The 18,390-nt window shown below is 36.2% G+C and overlaps 1 protein-coding gene across 2 annotated transcripts; it reads left to right on the top strand.

Annotated features, from left to right (window-relative positions):
• Positions 1-764: 764 nt before the first annotated feature.
• LOC122292669 (ankyrin repeat-containing protein At5g02620) lies at positions 765-4,327 on the top strand. Of its 2 annotated transcripts, none has more exons than XM_043101132.1 (4): positions 765-1,095; positions 1,331-1,912; positions 1,998-2,407; positions 3,304-4,327. In XM_043101132.1, the coding sequence occupies exons 2-4, from the start codon at positions 1,564-1,566 to the stop codon at positions 4,183-4,185; spliced, it is 1,641 nt and encodes a 546-aa protein (XP_042957066.1). In that variant the 5' UTR covers positions 765-1,095; positions 1,331-1,563; the 3' UTR covers positions 4,186-4,327. The 2 variants fall into 2 exon arrangements, with proteins under 2 accessions (XP_042957066.1, XP_042957065.1); XM_043101131.1 differs by having other exon boundaries at positions 1,368-1,912.
• The last annotated feature ends 14,063 nt before the right edge of the window (positions 4,328-18,390 follow it).

Raw genomic sequence — 18,390 nt, forward strand, 5'->3', positions numbered from 1 at the left:
GTAGTTTCATAAAATTTATTAGATCTATTATATGATAAAAATAATTTTACAATTTAACGTATTATATAATAACACATCAATTTATATGTTTATTGTTATATAATTTTTTTATAACTAAAATATTTTCCTTCACACAGGCAAAAAGCCAATCCAAAAATAACATGCAGACCATATAGAATGAAAGGACAAAATCCTAATGAAAAGAATGAGTTAGAAACAGGAATCACATGCGCACTCACTAGTCACTCCACAGAGGCCCAAGGTATCGTTAGGTACAGTGTTTATCCTACAGAATGAAGTGACAAAAAATGAGTCATGGAGTAGGAAAAAAATTTAAAAAAATAAGAAGGAAAAATATGAAATATACGAAGGGAGAGTCCACCGAAATCGACTTTGGGCAATCCCAAAAAGCGCGTGGCGCTGTTATAATGTTATTTACAATGTTTCTCAATGGCCACTACCTCTGGTTTTGCCTCCCTTGAGCCTGATCCTTTCGTCCTATTTTTTAAGAAAATTCTTCTTATCATCCTCACACTTTATACATTATATTTATTTTAATTTATTTTTATTTTTTTATAATAAATATATAATGTGTGGATGATAAATATAATAATTTAATTAGTTTAATAAGAATAAAATAAAATAAAAAATAAAAAAAATAAAAAATAATATTTTAATATATTAAGTGTGTAGTGTGAAATGATGTACAGCATTTCTCATTTTTTATTCCCATATTTCCACAGCCAACGTTACCATTATCACCGCCTTTACAAAAGGCTCTCCTTTTGATGGGTTATTTTAGGTTCGTGCATCAACTCTGGCATTTATGTGTGACATAGATTTGCATTAACTGGTTGTGGACATGTGCGTATCATGTTTCTTAAGTCCACACTTGTATTATTGATCCTATTCTTTTATTGTTCTTCATTTCGTTCTTACTCTGAAGTGAAAGGGCCACTAGAAGCTCTCAAATATCCATTAATGAATATGTTTTTTATGATCCCATGACGGATGCCTAGAAACTTGTCTCTGATTATATGGGATCTTTTGTGTTCGATGGAGGAGAACGAAGGGAGCCCCATTTTTCAAACCCAGGTAAAAAAAAAAAAAATGATTATGTTTATTCTTACTTTTTTTGGTATATCTTTTCTTGATTTAATCTTGTTGTAGAATACATACATATGGAGACCTCAAAACCGAAAACTTTGTCTATGGTACTTTGGGGTGGATGTTTATATATATATATATATATATATATTTTCAAATGCTAGATTGTTTCCTGGATTGTTATCGTTTAATGGGAATGCTAAACTCGATGGTTTGGCTGTAGGTGAGAAAGGCTAAACCCAAATCTTTCTTGTGAACAGGCCACTGATTCGGGATGCAGGGGGTGTCAGAACCGGACATGAGACATTGGAATCGAACTTCAAGGTCTTGCTGTTGTTGAATTCCAGAATGATTCAAATGGTTTTTTCTTTGGGTTGCTTTTGTTGGGAAGGCGAATATGCAATGAGATATTAATAATTAAAACTAGCCCAGGAGAGGGAGCTTTATCAGAATCCGATGGAGGCACCAACTGAGCAGCCAGAATCAGGGCAGCCGGACGTGCCTCGCAAAAAGATGACGAAGCAGTTAACTGGAAAACGTGAGGATACGCTGTTGCATACGGCAGTAAGAGAAGGAAATCTTCCTGTCGTGGTGGAAATCCTTAGTGGCACCGGAGAGGCCGAATTGAAGGAATTGTTGGCAAAGCAAAATCAAGCTGGCGAGACAGCTCTTTATGTTGCCGCAGAATATGGTTTTGTTGATTTGGTTAGGGAGATGATCAAGCACTATGATCTTGCTGATGCGGGAATCAGAGCAAGAAATAGCTTTGATGCATTCCACGTTGCTGCGAAACAAGGAGACTTGGGTATGTTTTTATTTTAGAGTTTGCTCTTTTTCTGGAACTTGTTCTTCAGAAGGGAATTTGAGTTTTTGTTTTGCCTTTTTTGCAGAGCTATTGAAAGTCCTAATGGAGGCCCATCCGGAATTATCCATGACCGTGGATGTAACAAACGCGACGGCTCTGCACACTGCTGCAGCGAAAGGGCACACTGAGGTAGTGAACCTTTTGTTGCAGGCAGGAAGTATCCTGGCAACCATTGCAAAAAGTAATGGGAAAACAGCTTTGCATTCTGCAGCTAGAAACGGGCATTTGGAGGTTGTGAAAGGGCTTCTGGAAAAGGAGCCTGGCATTACAAAACGGACAGATAAGAAGGGTCAGACAGCACTGCACATGGCAGTGAAAGGACAGAGTAGTGAGGTGGTGGAGGAGTTGATTAAGGCAGATCCTTCTTCTGTAAACATTGTTGATAATAAGGGCAACACCGTGTTGCATATAGCAACCAGGAAGGGTAGAGCTCAGGTAAATCAGCCTCTCAGTGCCTTTTTAGTTGTTACTAATCTACAATGATGAGAATGGTTTTGTCATAAATCTCAAGAGTTGACCTTAAGCAGATGAATTGTATGCATCATAGTGTTCTGGAGATTCTTTTTTTTTTTTAAATAAAAATTAAATCACTTCATATTTTATATAATTCGGTCGCCTAAATTTGGTGCTTGGTTATTGAGACAAGCAACTCAAAGAAAATTCAGTCTGGAACTCAACTATCATGTGTTTGATATATATATGTTGCGTTAATCCCAAATTTCTCTATTTCTTTCTCCTTGTCAGCTGTTATGTAGAACCTTAACCAGATTTTGTAGCCTTGAGCTGGCCTTGTTGAAATGTTATAGATCATAGTATTTGATTGTGCTCGAGGTGGGATTGTTAAGATATACTGTAAATAATTCAATTTTCCCCTTCTTCCCATCCACTTACTTAAAAAGAGCAAGATTTATTTTGAAGCCACTCTATTTCCTTGTCTTTTGACAGTCATAATTCTTGTCTTCTAGAGCCATTATGGAGGGTGAGATTTTCAGAACATTACCGGTGTTTCTTTTTTGGACTAAACGTCCTAGTCTAGTTTTCCTAACAACTTTATTGAACAATGATATAAGTAATCTAATTTTACTGGTGAAAAACATTATATTTTCAGAGCATCCAATGGTTCTGTCACCAAATACGAGACACCTAGGCTGTGTTATCATGTTCAATACTTCAAACACGATTGATATGCAACCACATTTTTTAGCCACTCGTTGTCCTAATTCTTTAGAAGAGTTTATAATTGATCAAAATTCCTCTTCCAAGTAAATAATTTTCGTTATAGAATTAACTGAAAAGAAGTTGACATGATTCAAGTACTGATCATCGTGCAGATTGTAAGGATGCTTCTTGGACACAATGAAACAGACACAAAAGCCGTCAACAGGACTGGTGAAACTGCCATTGACACTGCCGAGAAAACCGGCCACCCAGATATCGCAGCTATTCTTCAGGAATATGGGGTTCAGAGCGCCAAGAATATCAATCCTCAAGCACCAACAAGCACTGCTCGTGTGTTAAAACAAACCGTGAGTGACATAAAGCACGAAGTCCACCATCAGCTAGAGCACACCCGCCAAACCAGAAAAAGCGTTCAGGGCATTGCCAAACGTCTCAACAAAATGCACTCAGAAGGTCTTAACAATGCAATCCACTCCACAACTGTTGTGGCTGTCCTTATTGCCACAGTCGCATTTGCGGCCATATTCACAGTCCCTGGCCAATATGTTGATGACCCAACAGACATTCCTCCTGGCCTCTCCCTTGGGGAAGCAAATATCGCTCCAAAAGCTGCATTCTTGATCTTCTTGATCTTTGATTCCATTGCCCTGTTCATTTCCCTCGCAGTTGTGGTGGTGCAGACCTCAGTGGTAGTTATAGAAAGCAAGGCAAAGAAGCAGATGATGGCAGTTATCAACAAGCTAATGTGGTTAGCTTGCGTGCTTGTTTCAGTGGCATTCTTGGCTCTTTCATTTGTTGTTGTGGGTGAGAGTCAAAGGTGGCTGGCAATTGGAGTTACAATTATAGGAACAACCATAATGGCTGCTACTTTGGGTACCATGTGTTTTTGGGTTGTCAGGCATCGGATTGAAGCCTCAAATTTGAGGAGCATTCGGAGATCATCATTGGGTACCAGATCAAGGTCCGGGTCAATGTCAGTAATGTCAGATTCTGAGATCCTTAACAATGAATACAAAAAAATGTACGCAATTTGAAACTCTCCTTACGCCATATAAGTTTTTAGTGCTTGGCGTAAGTGATCTCTATGGTTCTACAAAGTTGACAATCTAAAATGTATATCTCCTGAGAAGATCATGGTAGTTTTTGTTTTCTACAAAATTTTGGTTATTGCTGCTATACCGGATTAGCGTGACAAATAATGTGATGAACTGAATTATGGTGATTGAAGCAAGAGCTCAAATCTGCGCAAGACTTTAAAGGCAACCTTGACAACTAGTGTCGTGAAACAAGATGGTCAAATTGAAACAAGAAATATGCTTTTTCAGCTTCAACCTTGAAGCTTATAGAAGATCAACAATAAACCTGCCGAGCCCTCTCTCTTGTAAAAGTCCCGTGCTAACCCTCGATCCCTCTCTCTCGCTCTCAAATTCCAGACGGTGTGTTGAGGTTCTCTTGCAAACTTTCGACGTTGCAGAGAAACCCAAATTGCATCCAAATCCGCTGCCTCATGTCATGGTAACACATGTTAAGCATTTTTCTAAATTACACTGATTTCGTTAAGGTTTTTTTCGGTAGATTTTTTGTAAGTTTTTTGCAGGTATATACACTGAGCATTTTACCTTCGCCCTCAAAATTACACTGATTTGTGCCCATGATATTGTGTAGTTTGCTTAATCCAATTCTGTTGCCCAAAGAGTTTTGTAAGGATGAGGTTGTTTTTTTGTAGATTCTATCCAAGTTTTTTTCTATTATACAGTGATTTGGTGAAGATTGTTTTTTTGTAGATTCTGTGCATTTTTAGTTGTTGACTATACACTAATTTGGTGAAGGTTGATTTTTTGAGATTCTTTGTAGATTCCCGGCCATGTTGTAATGCTGTCCATTGAAGTTATAGAGAATGACCGTACCATATCACATGTATTTCAGATTTTCTCGACTTATACCACATGCTTGTTTTGCTAAAAAGTATTGCAATATGTTGTGAGATAATGAGATGGGCAGTTCAATAATTCAAGGATTAAGCCTCCAGTTTCTCAAGTGCTTTGCTCTATGGGCTTGCGGCAATTTCAGACCATGAATGCCACACCCCCTTCCCTAGGGTTATGGATGTTACGTGCTTTCCTAAACAAAGCCAAGCAAGAGATTTCGTGATTAATAACTCAAACTAAATAAACAATTAAAGTCTAGAACTAAATCCAATTGCTCCACTTAATCTTAACCCGCCTGCTCGTACTGATCAATTTTCACTTGGGTGGTAAAAACATGAAATAAAATTAAAATGAATCGAAAATTTAGTAAAAAACCCATCATAACGTAAACCTAATAAACATAAAGTTTTCATAAAAGTTTTCATGTTTAGAGCTTACAATTATGATTGATACTTATGCTATGCATAACGTGTCTTGATTTATCTAAATTAACTAACTCATTTGATTTATCTGACTATTCTAACTTATCTTATTTATCTGATTGATTTGATTGGCTAACACACTTAAGCCTGTGTGCAAGTTTATGCACCGGCCCTACATCCTGATGTAGCAAGGGGAGCTACTTGAGTTCATAGCTTGCACATCCACTCTGAAACTGTATTGGTACCATGCATCTGAATAACCATCTGATTAAACTAATTTAATCTTATCTTGAACTTGAACTTAAGAAAATTTACGTGTCTTATGCACATGAATTGCATGACATAATATGTACATAATTATAATTTTTGAATTTGAACATGATATGGAATGATATGATTGTGTGCTATACTGGATGACATGTTTGCATAATCATGACATGCGAGCTACATAAACATTGGCTTTCAAGAATTGGCTTTAATGGTACTTTATCTAAGCTGACATGTGATGATCCTAATTATGACCAAATTACATACTTTGTTGTGCTGCTTCCTGAATTTCAAGTATGTCACCTATACGAAGTATTAAACGACACTAAATCTGTCTAGGAAAACATGTTCTAATATCTTACTTAATTAAATTCATACTATAGAAAACAATCAATAAATATTCTGTTTAATATAAAATCAATAAATGCTTAAATTTTAAATTACTTTAATATTAATAACATATTTTCACTTTCAAATTATAATTTAGTAAAATATCTAAACTTTATACAAATCCATTAAAGTTTTCTTGTAAATAACATAATTATTCAATTTTACAAGAAATCTAATAGATACTAATATCATTTAAATATTCTTAACATATTTCTTTATTTTTAATTATAACTGTAATAGAACAATTTTATCAAATCCGACAAAATAAACAACGCCACTCATTTCATAACTAGACTTAATCACATTTAAAGTATTTAAAATAAAGATTAAACCCTTGCTATTTTACCGCTGAAATGTAGTTATAAAAATTTAATACTTAATAACACAATTTAAATCCTTCGTTAATAAAATTTTTGGGCTAATCATGGAGTTTTGATTAAAACAGAGTTCAACTTAAACGTCAACAACGATATAAAAATCGTTCTACTTATAATATTATAACATTTCCTGAAATATAATAAACCAATCCAATATGAAAATTAAGCCAGCCCACATAAATGAGACCAGTTTAAAGGGCTTGTTTGGTTGTAAGATTCAATTGAAATCAATTCAGTTAAGTTTAATTTTAAATTAATCCTAATATCTAAATATTTAACTCTTAAATTATTAAATTAATTTCAACTTAAAACATCTTTACATGTGGGACTTATAATAGTTTTTAACTCAATACTTTTTATACCTGGGAGGACCTACAATCTTTTTTAACTTCCCATAAATATCTCTAAATTCATATTAATATCTAAACATATCTAAACTCATCTTAGATGACTCCACAAAATTCACTCTATCCTCTCAACTCACTATTATTTATAAAGAACTCAACTCATCTCAACTCAACTCAACTCAACATCTAAATGCAGCCTCAATCGTAAGGCCATAAACATAATTATACTTAAAACAATTCTTCAATATACTTTACAAAACATTGGACGACAAAGGATTAAATATGGCATATTTTTGTCAAAAAAACTTAAATCTGTACATGTTTTATGGAAAAAGGACTATGATCTACACATGCTTTATGGAAAGGCTAACAAGTAAAAAGTGAGAAGAGATAAGGGTAAAATTGTAATGTCATTTAAAATTTACCCTAGCAATACACGGGTAACATGTTGAAGAAGAAGAATTGAAAGCATCATTTTTCTCACCGGGGGCAAGAGAGCTCCTAGGGTGTAAATCATTCAAATAGAATTGGTGGTTTCACAAAAATCACCGTATGTAAGCCTCACGCTCCACCAACAACCGTGCATGGACCTCACATGCCACTTTTTTTGGGAGCTTTTCTCACCACACATGATGGACCAACGGACTCGCCACCATCAAATCCTTCAAATTTGACTATTGTGGTTGCAAATAGATAGGCACATGGGCCTTACGTGCTGTCACAGATCCTGAAGTCTACATTGGTCCAAACTATAATCCGTCAATGTTCATCTCCATCTTACTGTTTTTCCCAAATTTTGCTAGGGTATGCTTATATGTAAAGAGTTTAGTAAAATATCCAAACCATTGGCGCCCAACGATCACCACCTCTCTTTGGTCCTTTGGCAGTCTCTCTCTACCCCAACTCAGGAGCTCTACTTTTTTTTTTTTTTTTACTTTTGCCTCCAATATGAGAATCATATGTACTCATTTGGGAGAATGTGGAGTTTTGCGACAACGTATAATACGATGGAGTTTGAATTTTTTAACTGGTTTTTTTTTTTTTTTGTTTTTTATAAGAGTTGTCTTATTTAGCCACAAGATCGTGAAGACGAGATAGTAGACTTCCCCAATAGCCAGTTCAAGAAAAATACTATCACTATAATCATCATGGCCTATGGTCATGAAACTACAATCCTTCTCCCGAATTGTATAAAAAATGCTACTTTGCGCTGCTCCCTCCTAGTAGGGAAAACCAAAAAACATTTATTTGTTTCTAGGGTCTATTTCTTTTTCTTTTTATATGCTGCTGCATTAATGAAGAAATAGTGATTGTTGGGGTCCCCTTACCCTTTACTAGTCCACTTCCTCTGTGAGTGGTGGTGGGCGTTGAGGGAAGAGAAATGCAAGAGAGGATTGCTGCTATGGGTTGATGGTGGCTCACAGAGCATGTAAATGAATGTGGGTGGTGTTCCAAAGCTGCTTGCAGTGGTGCAAGGCGGTGGGTGTGTTGGGTACACAGCTTGCTAATGCAGCAACACTTGCTCGGTGTCGGGTGGTGTTTTACCATGCGAATGTAGCGACATAAATGGCTACTGGAGGAAGGTGGTTGTCCATGAATTATGCGGTGTGGAGGAGAGAGGATGTACAACGGTGACTAGCGGTAGTTTCTAGGTTATCCGATGAATTCTAACTTCCTCGGTTGGTGTTATGTGCTGTTGCTGATGAAGGACTTAGAAGATTTTAGCATTTTGACTAGAATTACGTCTATGTCTTTTTGTAATTTAGTTAAGGTTATTTGCATCATTTGATTTAGTTTTTATTTATTATTTAAGCTTTTGACCGAGCCTATACCAGTTGGTTCAAGTGGGTTTTGATAAAGTCTACGGTAGTGGGTCAGTAAATTAGAAGTGGGGTAGTTACTTTTTAAGTGGACTTGGAGTATGGCAGAAGTGGGTTATGCTATTGTAATCGTGTCCTGTAGTGTCAGTAGTAGGTCAATTTATTTCCATCTATTTAAATTCTAGAAGTGCATCAATAGAAGGCAGTGAATATTTTATCCAAACATTAGCGCAATTGCGTAATTGTGGAGGCCAAGGCACCTTGAATAGCCTACTTGTTTTACATTTCAGTTTATCCATTTCTTAACCATAACAGTGGTCTCAAAGCCGCGTTCCTGTGACAAGGCGAAAGGTACTCAACATTCGCAATTAGCTGAAGCGGTGACATCGTTGATAGGGGAGAATATACACTTGCGGGAAGAACAATAAAAGCATAAGAACATGTTAGAAGCTGTACTACAACAAATTAATAATTTAACATCTAGCTATGAGCAGTTAGCTGTGATAGCTGGAAATCCACATTCAGGTGGAGGGTCCTCAAATCTGAATAATAAGGTCAGTAATAATCCATTGTTTGAGGAAAATATGGAGATACAAGCCAGATCACTTAGGTTAGAATTTTCTAAATTTGATGGCCAAGAACTGATGGAATGGGTTCTTAAAGCCCAACCATTTTTTACTTATTATAGTACACCTGATGACCAAAGGCTACAAGTAGCCTTCTTTCACATAGAGGGTAAAACCCTCTCTTGGTATTGTTGGTTGATGGACTCAAGCCCAATTCACACTTGGGATGAGTTGTAACAGCCTTGAAGGTTCAGTTTGGGCTTTCAGCATATGATGATCCAGTTGGAGAATGTACAAAGTTAAGACAAATAAGTACACTGGAGGAGTATCAAACTCAATTTGAAGTATTATCAAATAAAATCAGTAGGATAACAAAGGGGGTGAATTAGTACCTTTCTGAATAGATTTCGAGATAATCTCAAAATTATTGTTACTATGTTTAAACATTCTACACTTTCTGCAGCTTTTGGTTTAGCCAAGTTATAAGAGGAGAAGGTGTTGCGCCATACCCAAAGAGTTTTACCCGAAACAAAAACTCGAAACCATAATAGCCCAAATTTTTCACTAAAATTACCTTCACCTGCACCCATACTAAGGCTACTGACGCCTCCACCATGTCTTAAATTGAGAAATTCCCAACCTAACAACCCATCACCTATCTCAAACACAAGATCTACCATACCTATTAAGAGAATCTCCCCAATCCAAATGCAAGAAAGGAGAGAAAAAAGATTTTGCTATTACTGTGATGAAAAGTTTCAGTTCGGACATCAATGTAATAGGCCAAGAATTTATTTACTAGGTAGAATTGAGGATGGCACATCTCAAGGGGATATGGACGATAATGCTACATGGATGCTACATGGAAAGATTGTGAATGAGCTTTTGTAGAAATTTTTTAGACCTTGAGGGCAAGGTCTTTTGAAGGGGAGGAGTTTGTTATGTGCGGGTACTAATGAAGGACTTAGAAGATTTTAGCATTCTGACTAGAATTACGTATGTGTCTTTTTGTTATTTAGAAGGTTATTTGCATCATTTGATTTAGTTTTTATTTGTTATTTAAGCTTTTGACCGAGTCTATTCCAGTAGGTTCAAGTGGGTTTTGACAAAGTCTAAGGTAGTAGGTCAGTAAATTAAAAGTGGGGTAGTTACTTTTTAATTGGACTTGGAGTATGGCTGAAATGGGTTATGCTATTGTAATCGTGTCCTATAGTGTCAGTAGTAGGTTTATTTCCACCTATTTAAATTCTGGAACTGCATCAATAGAAGGCAGTGAATATTTTATCCAAACATTAGCGCAATTGCGTGATTGTGGAGGCCAAGGTACCTTGAATAGCCTACTAGTTTTACATTTTCAGTTTATCCATTTCTTAACCATAATAGTTGGAGTTTCCTGGGTGTCTTCTAGTGAGTTGACAGAGAGAGAGTTACAGGGTGCGGTGATTCTTCAAGGCATCATTGGTACCACGGAAGACCATTGAGATATGGAGGAAGTAACCCACGTGGTGGTCAGTTATCTCTGTGCCGGTTTGAAATGCTCCCAAGTCCCGATGCCATACCATGAGTATGAATTTTGCTCTATTTTTGGTGTGTTAAAACAAGGGATCATGTGAGGTTGTAATTAAGGGAAGGGAGTTGACAGTGTGGACTGGCTGTGGTTGAGATGCCGCAAGGGGTGAAGCGGTGTGGAGGAATCATGGGCGGCATTGCTCTATTTTTGTTGTATAAAAACAGAGACATCTCTTTTGGTTTTTCATGTCGGTGTGTGAGGGTGGTTCTGCCGTATCCTTGGGCAATCTTTGTTGCGTTTCCGACGTGTTTGACGGTGGCTTCACTATGGTTTATGACAAGGCAAGGGTTGAGAGGTGGGAAAGGCTTTTTGTTTTGTTGATCAAGGGATGAAATATTGGGAGAGGGGGGGGGGGGGGGGGGGGGGGGGGGGGGGGGGGGGGGATGAGAGATTATAACAATGAGGATTTTTGCTAGTGAGTTGGCTGATTGTCGAAGTCTTTGGGACTAAGAAATTGACTGAGGGCCGAAACACTTCAAACCAAGAAATCAATTGAAGGCGGTTACGAATACTTCAAGGTAGGAAATCTAGTTGGGGAAGACGTGCATGGAGCTTATACATGAGCAGAGCACCATTTGAAAGCAAGTTTGGGCTTTATCCTGGTTTTGGGTCTAATAATTGGGCCGCTTTAAATTATTCAAATAATATCTCAGGCTTACCGACATTTTGTAGGTCTGGTAGTCAATAAATTTTAGTGGGCCTAGTTTGGGTCTAAAATAGACCTAACTCGTATAATTAATACTAAAAGGGGCTTCAATCTAATTATTGAGTCCAATACTATTAATCTCCTTTAATAAATTTTGGACCTTGACTTTAGGGCTGAGCACCGACGAATCGAAGTCGGTATTGGAGCCATCCGACTCCGACTCCGATTTTATCCGGCCTCCGACTCCACCTCCGACGGTGTTAGACTCTGCTCCGACTTCGCCTCCGACGGTGTTAGACTCCGCTCCGACTCCACCTCCGACTTGTCGGAGCGGAGTCGGAACGGAGTTGGAGTTGGGCGACGGTGTTGAGTTAGTTGACTACGACGACACTGTGCGATGATCCACCCAGATCTGCAACAGAGTTGGATTTGGTTGACTGGGAATGCACCGTGCGATGACCCAGATCTGCGAAGGCGTCGGACTTGGCTGGCTGTGATGGCACCATGCGATGACTGATGACCCAGGTCTGCCTTTTTTGCCGATTTGGGAAGTTGGGAACTGGGTATGGGACTGGCCGACTAGAAGTGGGGAGTGGGAACTCGGGACGTCGGCCTCTTGCGTATGGTTCAAATGCGAGGTGAGGGACCAGGGTTCTGATTTCTGAAGAGCGAGAGAGAGAATCGATTTGGCGCAGGGGGAGGGGAGGGAAGAAGGGGGGAAACGAAAACCTAATACAGCTAAAGAATCTGAGATGAGAGGTGAGAGAGCGATTCGGTGCAGGGAGAGGGGAGGGATTCTTCAGATGAGAGGTACGGGTTCACGGGTCGGTGAAGGTTGAGATGACTCAGATGAGAGGAAACGGCACTGAGGAAGAAAAGTGATTCAGTGACAGCGAAGGGGGAGGGAATGGGGGGGGGGGGGGGGTGAAAACCCTAATGGGTTGCACAGAAACGGCGTCGTTTGGGGTTATATTTTAACCCCAAACGGCGCCGTTTGGGGGGGGGAAGTAAAAACTCATTAGGGTTGCACAGAAACGGTGCCGTTTGGGGTTATTTTAAACCCAAACGGCGCCACTTGGGGGGGGGGGAAGTGAAAACCCATTAATAATAAAAATATATTAATAAGTTAGTAAAAATAAATTAATAAGTTAGTAAAAATATATTTAAGTTAGTAAAAATATATACTATTATATATATTATATATTAGTAATACACTAATACTAATACTAATACTATTAGTCTATTAATATATAGTAAATTAGTAATATTTATTAATTTATATACTATAGTCTAATAACTAGATAGTCATCATAGTCTAGATGTAATAACTAGTAACTAATAATATCTAATAACACTAGTTAGACTAGTACTAATAGATAATAACTTAAAGATACTAATTTAATATACATATAACTAATATATACTATTAAATATATTATATATTAGTAATACACTAATACAAATACTATTGGTCTATTAATATATAGTAAATTAGTAATATTTATTAATTTATTTACTATAGTCTAATAACTAGATAGTCTAGATGTAATAACTAGTAACTAATAATATATCTATAACACTAGTTACACTAGTACTAATAGATAATAACTTAAAGATATATATTTAATATATATGTAACTAATAATATACTATTGAACTATATTAGTAATTTACTATATACTAATAGTCTAATACTATTAGTCTATTAGTAAGTTAGTATATAGTATAATAGTAAATTAGTAATATTTATTAACTTATTTACTATAGTCTATAACAAATATTAAATAACTAGATGTAATAACTAGTAACTAATTATATGTAATAACACTAGTTACACTAATACTAATAGATAATAACTTAGAAGATATTAATTTAATATATATTAACTAATAGTATACTATTATATATATATATTATATTAGTAATACACTAATACTAATACTATTAGTCTATTAATATATAGTAATATTTATTAACTTATTTACTATGGTTTAATAACTTATAACTAGATAGTCTAGATGTAATAACTAGTAACTAATAATATGTGATAACACTACACTAGTACTAAATTACTAATAGATAATAACTTAAAGATATTAATTTAATATATACAACTAATAGTATACTATTATATATATTAGTAATTTACTATATACTAATAGTCTAATACTATTAGTCTATTAGTATATAGTAAATTAGTAATATTTATTAACTTATTTACTATAAGTTTATAACTAATAACTAGTGCTAATTGCTACTATATTATTGGATTTAACTAATGATGTTACTATATTTATATTTATATGATTACTATATAGAAAAACACATATTTTTTATAAAATATGTACACTAGCGGAGCGGAGTCGGATGCAGAGTCGGAGTCGGAGTCGGAATAGGAAGTCGGAGTCAGAGTTGGAGGATCGGAGTCGGATCGGAGCGGAGTCGGATCCGCTTGGACTCAGACTCCGACTTTTCATGGGAAAAAAACTCCGACTCCGACTCCCACTTGTCTGAGTCAGAGCGGAGCCGGAGCGGAGTCTGGGTCGGAGTCGGATTTTCGGATTTCTGCTCAGCCCTACTTGACTTATTCCAGATTATCCAATTAGTTAAAATTGGGCTTTTCAAGATGGTCTATCAACATAATTTAACTCAATAAAATTACCCTTACCAATATTAGGCGGGTCGATACAAAGAATATGGTGGGATCCTTAATTTCCTTTTGATTATGCTTTTATATAAAGAATAATGCTACATACAGTCACTTTTGCGTATTTTTTGCGCACTCCACTGATATGATTGGCTGGATTAATTTTTTTTAATACACAACCAATCATATCACTAGAGTGCATAAAAATGACTGCACAGAATTTTTGTTACATAAATGTAGACTTGGTTGTGAAAAATGCTTCTTTTAGTAACTTCAACTCTAATTATTAGTTTGAGCCAAGAAACTGACTTATTTAAAATTAATTGAATGGGAAATTTACTAAAAATTTAAAGTTTGTTTTCTATAGTTTCTCAAGTAAATTGCCAATTCTTTGTTATTATGACTCAAAAGCTACAGATATTTAGAATGTGCATGAATGGTTGAAGTTCAAAATAATATAGCTAATTAAGTTAGTATATTTTGAGGCATATTACATCATTTAAGATGATGTCAATGTTAATACATTGATCTCGAAGATTTGGTTGAGCATTTTGGCATTTTATTTCCTTTCTCTTCTCATGCTTGTATGATAGTGATGAAATACCTTGCAGACTTTACTTTAGTGGAGAGAAGAACCATTGTTCTTTACTTAGTGTAATTTGGATAGTAAGATAAAATTATGTAGTTTTAAATAAAAGTTGAAAGTTGAATAAAATATTATTAGAATATTATTTTTTAATATTATTATTGTTTTGAGATTTGAAAAGGTTGAATTGTTTATTATATTTTATGTGTGAATTTAAAAAAATTGTATTGATAAGATGAGATGAGATAAGATTAAATCATTTTTGTATCCAAACTAAGCCTTATCAAACCAATTCTACTCATCAAGAGCCATAATTTGTAAGTTCTTAAACTTAATGAAGTCATTAGTACCAAGGCTAAAATGCATGAGTTGATAAAACAAAAAGATTTCAGTTCGAAAAAGTTGACAGTAATCCATTATTATAGGGAAGAAATTACATAAATGAACATAAACAAAGCTCCCTCAATGCAATGCTTTGAAAATATAATATATATATATACATATTAAGTTGAAGTGAGGTTGGATTTCGTTAGTGCTTCAAGGCAACTATTAATTCCATCTCCCACGATTTTAATTAAAGTTATATTTTATTAGATGACACCAACATAATTCCACTGATATCCATCTTCAATCTCAATCTTTTAAGATTGGGTGTGATGGGAAACTTCTTCTCGCTTCCCCCTTTCATGAACATTTATGCCTCTGCCTTTACTTTCTAGTTGGACTGTTCATTCGGACTGGGTTTTACCCAGTCCAGACTTGAACCCAGATAACCGGGTGTCTGGTTATGGGTTTCGACTCGGGTACCTGCATTTTAAAACCCGGGTGAATTCAGACCAAGTTTCAGATTTTAAACCCGGAACCCGAGTTTAAACCTAGTACCTTGGTTTTTAAAAAAACCAAGGACCTAAGGTCCCAGATGGGCTAAACTCCAGTGAGGCAGTGATGATCACTGAGTAATCTATGACCAATGAACATGGGCCTTAAACAACTCATTGCCCAGACTAATCAAACACCAGACTTCCCAGAATCCCATTATCCCAACGACGCAGTCACGTAGACATTACCCTAGGGCTTCAACCTTCACTTCTTGCGCTCGAATTGTGAAGTTCATCTCAGATTCTTAGTCTTCAACCTTCACTTCAAACGTTACCCAGTTACCTCTCTCTCTCTCTCTCTCTCTCTCTCTCTCTCTCTCACACACACACACACACACACCCACACCGAAACCCTAGCCTCCTTTGCTAATCGAAGTTCTCTCCATCACCTTCATCCTTGTGCTCTAATCAAAGTCAATTTTTCTCCTTCTCCCTTTATCTGGGTCTTGCTTTTCTACTATATTACATTTGCTTTGTCCTATTATTGGTATTTTCTACTATATTAGATAGGTCTATATTTGAAGGTGGAAAATGGCATAGTTGATGAATCACTTGTCCAGTATGGATCGGGCATAGTTGGTTTGTAGGGTGGCATCGCCGGATGCTTAAATTACCCGCTATGTTATTTAGTTTTGAAAGTACGCACATACAAGAAAACACAATTAAAAGAGTGAAATTGGACTACTTGGGTGATATCTTAAACTCGTTTGGATTACTCGACGAAGGGTAGGGCATGGTTGTAACAAAGGATGACATCACTGGATGCTGAAATTACCCACTGTCTTATTCAAAATCGAATGTACCCATGTACATGAAAACACTTTTAAAACAAAACAGCTTACTACCTGGATCACATTTGAAACTCGTCTAAACTCTTCCAGAATACTAGACACTGGATAGGGCATAGTTGGTCCAAAAGTTGGCATCAATGGATGTTGCAATTATCTACTGTGTTAGAAAGACTCTAACAAATGCATGTTAAAAAAAAAAAAAGAAAAGAAAGAAGAAGTCTACCTGGCTTCCCCATCCGTACTGATATGGATTTAGATATGTATTTGGATGTATCACATGTGACGGGTAGTATGGATTTATAGGACCATAATATCCCTATAATATATAAATAAACAATGGATTAACTAAATGTTGCAATTTATAACACCAAGACATTTTCAAATAACCAATTTGTATTATACCTGAGTCGGTGAAATCAATGTAGAGGGCCTGGGTGGCCTTCTATCTTCATCTTCGCCCATCACGCTATTTCAACTAAGTATTGAGAACAACAATTAGTATCAGCAACCATGCCCTAATTTCAGTATAAGAAATCCCTCAACATACCCATAACACTTATCATGCCATTGCAACATGATCACAACCAAACCAATTGGTACATAAAAGAGTAGAAAAGGCCATAACCAAGCATGTATCTCTCTCGTACTCAGTAAAATGCTCAAAGTAGATCTCAATCACACAATGCCCACTTGAACATGACTTTTCTACAAAATGTTTACTCTAAATGTCTAGGTATTGCCAACACCACCACAACTTCATTGTTGTGAACCTAATTAAGATTTGCAAGCTTATTGTTGTGATTATTTTTAGGTATCCTTCTAATTGTATTATTGACTAATCCTTTTGAAGTATAGGCCATGTGGTTTGAGCTTTCTATTGGGGCATTACAAATGGTATCAAAGCCTATCCCAACCAGAAATGTTGGACTTGAACTGTGCTACCTACAATGGACAGGCCCAATGAGGATGTCGATAATTTAAGGAAGGTAGATTGTGATACCTCTATATGATAAGGTTAAGAGTATGTGATGTATGAGATCCCACATTATTTGGAAATGAGAAGTTCTTGCTCTTTATAAGGTTCAATGGGGCTCCAATTGTATTATTGACTAATCCTTTTGGAGTATAGGCCATGTGATTTGAGCCTTCCATTGAGGTGTTATAGTTGGAGATTATCCATCTTTTAGATCTTCAATCCCATAATTCCATAGGTTTAAATTCACTGAATTTGTAGTCAAACTAATCTCTCATTGCTTTTATGTGTTTACATGTGTAAAGGTTTGTAAGCACAAATGAAAGAAGAAAAACCCTCTACGTGCTTAAAGCCAACAATCATACCTACCTACAATCAAAGAAATTTGTGGACAAGATCTCAACATATCACCATCATCAAGTTATGAGTGACTTGCCATCTTAGTAACCTTACAACATTCTTTGATCAGTGGCCTCGGATTATCCCAGAAGATTTGGTGAATATCAGAATCCTAAGCTTGAGGAGACCCTTGAACCAGGCATTACTAACTTGCCTGAAACCCAGTAATTGATAATAGGCTATCCTTGTGACGTAGGACCTCTATCTCAAAATGGAACTTTGAAATAAGGACATACCTTACCCTACCATTCTTTAGGTAACAAGAAACTACAAACACAAAATCGCAAATCTAAGAAACAAAAAAACACACAAGATGATTCATATTGGAAAATGGAATGGAGAGGGAAAAAAACCATTCTTTCGGTCAATTCTTAACCTTGTTGATGGCCTAGATGGCGGTATTCGGAAGACAAGCGTTGGTGTTGGGGGGGGGGGGGGAGAGGGAGGGGGGAATATTGTATTTTGATTTACAAATCGATTCTTCTAAAACCTGTATTTCATTAAAAAGACATAAATAAATAAAATATACATAAGCTTGTGTGTGGAGGTTGAGGAATTTGGATAGAAGAACTCTTTGTAAGATTGCCCGTACCTCTCTTAATCACTTCCGATATTAAAAATATAGATATGAT

Source organism: Carya illinoinensis, chromosome 13 (genome assembly GCF_018687715.1).
Source record: "Carya illinoinensis cultivar Pawnee chromosome 13, C.illinoinensisPawnee_v1, whole genome shotgun sequence".
NCBI classification, from domain to species: domain Eukaryota; kingdom Viridiplantae; phylum Streptophyta; class Magnoliopsida; order Fagales; family Juglandaceae; genus Carya; species Carya illinoinensis.

Coding starts and splice junctions, on each gene's coding strand:
- LOC122292669 (XM_043101132.1), top strand. CDS start 1,564: ATGGAGGCACCAACTGAGCAGCCAGAATCAGGGCAGCCGGACGTGCCT. Junction 1,913..1,997: donor TGCGAAACAAGGAGACTTGG/GTATGTTTTTAT, acceptor CCTTTTTTGCAG/AGCTATTGAAAGTCCTAATG. Junction 2,408..3,303: donor CCAGGAAGGGTAGAGCTCAG/GTAAATCAGCCT, acceptor ATCATCGTGCAG/ATTGTAAGGATGCTTCTTGG.